The 5801-nt window shown below is 37.3% G+C and overlaps 1 protein-coding gene across 1 annotated transcript; it reads right to left on the minus strand.

Moving 5' to 3' along the window:
* Positions 1–4467: 4467 nt before the first annotated feature.
* Positions 4468–5424, minus strand: LOC123270088. Its single transcript, XM_044736023.1, has one exon. It carries the CDS (start codon positions 5422–5424, stop codon positions 4468–4470), a length of 957 nt encoding a protein of 318 aa, XP_044591958.1.
* Between the last annotated feature and the right edge of the window lie 377 nt (positions 5425–5801).

Consider the following 5801-nt stretch of genomic DNA (forward strand, 5'->3'; position numbering starts at 1 on the left):
TGCCCACGATTTTACCCACAGCGCGATGAGCTGGAGATGATCCTGAAGAAGAAAATCCAACCAGAGACAATAGTAGAAGTAATGCTGTCATCAGAGGCTGCCTGGAACGCCGCAAACACGTTTGCAACAGAAGTCCTAATAGACTTGCGTTCCATCGAAAGAAAAAGAGCAAATGACAACAACTAGAAGAAAGGTAAAATAATACCTAGTTACCAGAAGGAAGAGCAGTCACTATATCCTCCCCCCACAAAGTAATGCCTAACGGCGGTTTCCATGAGGGATTAGAGGAAAGAGGAAAGGGGTTTAGGGTTTAGTGGGTAGGGGCGTTAGCGTCGAGTTTTAGTATGACGCTGCGTCGAGTCACCACATATCCAGGCCAAACAGCTACGCCTAGAATCCGTAAAAAGGATTCCCCCCCCCTAAAGGAAAAAAAAAAAAAAAAAAAAAAAAAAAAACACACATACATACATACAGATATAGTGACACCCTTACGGGGATAGTCAGGGAAGCGTCCTGTGACCCTCAAACGTCGAGATCTGATGAAAACTCAATTTTTGTAAAACGGGGTAAAACCAATAACTTCCCGATTTTTGAAAATCTGAGATTTTCTTAGCGGGAAGGTAAAAATTAGTATATTAAAGTCACGTAGGGCAAATGTGCGCAGCGGGCAAGAGTGCGTGATCCCATGTATTCGGGACTCAAATGAGTGGGTTTGCGCACTCTTACCCACTGCGCACACTTGCTCCACATGACCCTACAAACTTTTCAAATTTAAAAATCTGTACATTATTCGATAAAATACTTTTTTGAAAATTTTTAAGCGGACTTTTTTTTTAATGCTACGGTTCTTACGGTGTCATGATTTGAGGACAGGTTTTTATAGATCTCAAAAAAATCAGACAAAAAGTAAGAAAAATTTTTTTCGATATTTCATGTATTTTTCAAGATTTTGATACTTGAAAATCTATTAAATTTCACTATAAAAATTTTTTTAAGATTTTTAAATATTAATACTTCAAAAACTAAGCAAGATATCGAAAAATTCTATTCTTACTTTTCGTCTGAATTAAAGAAATTTATCAAATTACGTCAATAAAAAAGTGAAAATAATCTCAATTTTCGTGGGGTTGTAATAACCATAGAATCTCTGAAAATTTTTTTGAATACACTCTTTTGACATCGGAACATAGAAATTCAACAATAGATTTTTTTAACTTCCAGCTAAGAAAATCGAAGATTTTCGTAAATCGGGAAGTTATTGGTTTCACCCCGTTTGGCAAAAATCGAGTTTTCATCAGATCTCCACGTTTTGAATAACTTTTGAACAGTATTACCGATTTCATCGCGGTTAGCGCTATTCGAAAGGGCCAGACCTGTTTTGAGCTACAATTATTTTATTATAGCTTAGTTTTAAAGTAAAACTATTAAATTAGAGAAGACTGTTAGCATGCACGAATAAAAACGAACTGTATTTGGACTCTGTTATGCAATAGTGTGTTAAGTACATAGGATTTCCATAGCACTTAACACATTAATGCATAACAGTGTCCACTTAGTTATGCTGTTTTATTCTGCGTAGACAGTTACAAAAATTTGTGTGTGTAAAATAAGAGATCTTAGACTGAACTGACTTATACAAAAATCTTAGTATAACATTAAAACTTAGATTAGGGTGTAAATTTATCAAGCAAAAATAAGGAAGGGGAAAGCAAGCATTATTATTGGTGAAAAAGTACGGAAAAATCTAAGGAAGAATATTTTAAGGAAGCTATTGGCTACTTAGAGGAATTGAAGGCGGATGTATATTGTCAATTTTAGGCGCAAGAGGGGGTATGAGGTACTGACACTAGGTAAGGACTTGAAGGGACTAATGATTTATGATAGGTTGCGGACTTGCAGGCGTCTAAACAAAAACTTGGGAAAATATTGTAATTAGAGAAATGTGGGTATTGTAAATATAAAAACTAGCCTAAAAAATAGGCTAATAAAACGTAAATATAAGTGCTAGGCTTAAGCTGTAATATTAGGATTGAGTTATAAATAATCGTAAAACATTTTAGTCTGTATGCTGAAAAATAAGGATTATTTTCTAAATACTTAAAATTCCCAAAGATAGAATGTCTTGGTTAAGGTATACAAACTACAATAGATGGAAAAAACCTACACGGACAGTAAATAATAAATCGAAATACAGCTGTTAAAACTAGAAATTATTTTGAGTATTGAAAAAGTAACCAAATTTATAGCTGTCAGAGTCCTTCAGATAAAGATGACAATTAGTAGAACAAATCCAGGAAGTTAGTAAATGAACTATGTTCATTATTAATTGTATGTGTAAGAAATTATTGAAAAAAAAGTAAAAATTAATCAAATTGAATTGAGACCGAACATGCCGGCCACCTTGAACTAATGAAGTTCAATAGAATAAGGGAAAAATAAAAATTAATAATTCTAAAGGCAATGGACAAAGTTTCTTCACGCAGACAACTCGTACGACCCCGTCGGCTCCTGGGCAGATTGCGGTGATGCGACCCATTGGCCAAGATAATGGGGGTGCATTGTCTTCTCGAAGTATTACTAATTGACCAACCTGAATATTTTCTTGTTTGAATAAGTGCGGGTTTTGAATTAGGTTGTTGAGATATTCTTTATTCCAGCGAGTCCAGAAGTGCTGCTTTAGTTTTTGAGCGTGTTGCCAAGCTGACAACCTATTTGTTGGCGTATCGATGAAATCGATGTCAGGCAAGCTAATTATGGGACCACCAATTAGGAAATGACCAGTGGTCAAGGGTAAAAGGTCATTGGGGTCTGAGGATATAGGAGATAAGGGTCTGGAATTTAATTTGCTTCTATCTCAACTACATATGGTTCCAATTGGTCGTATGTTAAAATAGTATCACCTACAGTAGGTAATAAATGTTTTTTGAATGATTTAACCGCAGCTTCCCAAAGCCCTCCAAAGTGAGAAGCTCTGGGAGGTATAAAATGCCAAGTTATGCGTTCGTCGTTAAGAAATTTTCCGAGAGCAGTTTGGTAATCAGAAGATTTGTCCGTTCGGAGTATAAATATAAATAATGCTATGAAGCGGAAAAGAATAGTAGTTACGTTAATTATTACGTGAAGCGTTCCACATTCACGTAACAGGATATTGGTAGGAAAGGATTGAGAAAGGAATGTGGGGAGGATCATCTTAATGTGAGTTTATAGAATATGCGAGAAAAAATTATTAGATAGCTCGGACTGGGATTCGAACCCAGAACCTTCCGAAGACATGTCGGCTACTCTACCATTTGAGCTATCCGGTCTATACTAAATTTCCTTTTGCTTATTCTATATACATTAAGCCACACCGTCCATCTTACGGCAAGTATTTTTTTTTTACAAATATAAATATAAAATTAAACTCGCAATAAAGGCTTCGCTAGTGAGGTCGCAAACTATTTCTAAATGTACGGCCTTGGTGACCATGCATACAAAAACCGCTACATATACTTTGACTCTGTTACGATTGCGGAATAGTTTTTCCTTGATAAATAAAGGACCACAAAAGTCAACTCCAGTCTTTAAAAATGGACGGCTTTGCTCAATTCGGCATTTGGGCAAAAGGCCAGAGCTGTGATCGGCAAGACGCGGCTTTGCGCGAAAACAAAGAACGCACTGATGCAATATTTTTCGTACAGTATTTCTACCATTTATGGGCCAATAATTTTGACGAACAGAGTATAGAGTAGCTTGAGCCCCGGCATGCATTAAGCGAGCGTGTTCTTCTCGCACTATTAAAGTAGTGATAAAGTGATTTGAAGGAAGTAGCATGGGATGCTGCTGATAATTATGCAATGAAGGTAGAGAAAGTCGACCTCCGACACGCATTATGCCAAGATCATTTACATACGGGGATAATTGAAGCAAGTTGCTATTGTCGGGCAAGGATTTTTTCGATTTTAAACAATTCATTTCCTTAAGAAAGCCCGTAGATTGAGTTAATTTTATAATTAGCGTTAGAGAACTCTTGAGTTCTTGCGCAGTCAAGTCACCAGTCATTCGTTGATTTTTGTTTTTTAGGTTGTGCAGAAATCTAGTAATATAAGCTACTATACGTTGTAAGGTTCTCATGGAGCTGTATCTGTGTAATATATCAAACTTGTCTAATGTGATTTGCATGCACTGCATAGACTCGTTCGAAGGAGATTTGAGCTCGGGGATAGTTATATCTGGTAGTAAGGGCTTGGGCCAAGCTTGCTCAGGTGAAGTCAACCAAGAGGGCCCGGTTTGCCACATTGAATTTTTGGCGAGTTCAGCGGGGAGATGACCGCGAGATACGAAGTCAGCGGGATTATCTGCAGATGGTATATGCCGCCAGTGACAGTTTACAGTCCTTTTTTGAATTTCTGCGACTCGATTTGCTACAAAGGTTTTGAGACGATAAGGTGCAGTATGAATCCAATGCAAAGATATCGTGGAACCGCACTATAAATATGTATCTTCGATTTGAAGAGCAAATGATTCACGGACTGCATTGTATAAAGTTGATAAAAGAAGGGCACCGCAGAACTCTAAACGAGGTAAACTTACGGAATTAACTGGTGCGACACGAGATTTGGAGCATATTAATCGTGTATATACCTTGCCGTCCGGACTGATAGAGCGTAAATAAACACAGGTGCCATATGCCTTTTCACTGGCATCACAGAAACCGTGGATTTGCAAATTAGTTGCCTTTTCCACTAAAAGACATCGCGTGAATCTTAATGTCTCCAGTACTGGCAATTGTGATTTGTATAATTCCCAGGTATTGTGAATCTCCTGAGGAACAGACTCATCCCAAGTAATTCCGGATTTCCAGCATAACTGCATAATGATTTTTTCATATACTATAACTGGACCAAGCAAACCTATCGGATCGAACGATTTAGCGATTTCTGACAAGATGGCCCGCTTGGTTGCCTTGGAATCGGATATTTTTACGGAGTAACATAGAGTATCACTAGATGGTCTCCAGTGAATTCCTAGTATTTTAGTAGTAGTATCGGGATCGAGAGATTTGCTCATACTTCCTCCACAATTTGAAGCGTTATCAGAGAGAGAGGGATGATTAGAGGCCCATTTGCGAAGGTGGAAGCCTCCTTTAGCTAATAAAGCATTTAATTCATTACGAAGAGCCTTTGCTTTAGGTAAAGTTTTAGCTCCCGACAGAAGATCGTCTACGTAAAAATCATTTTGCAACACTACAAAAGCATTAGGATAAGATTCACGTTCGTCTTCTCCTAATTGCTGTAGGGATTTAATTGCAAGATATGAACCAGCAGAAGTTCCATAGGTTACGGTATTCAAAGTATAAATTTTGATGGGTTCGTCCCTGCTTTCTCTAAATAGAATTTTTTGGTACTTGACATCGTCAGGATGAACAAGTATTTGTCGATACATTTTTTCTATGTCAGCAGTAAGGGCGTAAATATGGGATCAATATCGAACTAGAATGACGAAAAGATCGTCTTGTAATTTAGTTCTGACCATTAGGGTATCGTTTAAAGAGATTCCTGTCGAAGTTTTACAAGAGCCATCGAAAACTACTTGGGTTTTCGTGGTAGTGCTGTCAGCTTTGATGACAGCATGATGCGGTAAATAGAAACCTGAATTAATATCAGATTCTTGGCAAATTGACATATGTTTAAGTTGTTCATATTCAGTTAGAAAGGTTGAATAATCTTTTAACAACTTGGGATCTTTGTGAAGTCGAGATTCCAAATAAGAAAAGCGTTTTAGTGCAGTAGAATAGGAATTGCCAAGCAAATGAACCTTCT

The sequence above is a fragment of the Cotesia glomerata genome, linkage group LG8, assembly GCF_020080835.1.
Source record: "Cotesia glomerata isolate CgM1 linkage group LG8, MPM_Cglom_v2.3, whole genome shotgun sequence".
In the NCBI taxonomy this organism is placed as follows: Eukaryota; Metazoa; Arthropoda; class Insecta; order Hymenoptera; family Braconidae; genus Cotesia; species Cotesia glomerata.

Excerpts from the sequence above, each read along its gene's own strand:
- LOC123270088 (XM_044736023.1), bottom strand. The coding sequence starts at position 5,424 with ATGTATCGACAAATACTTGTTCATCCTGACGATGTCAAGTACCAAAAA.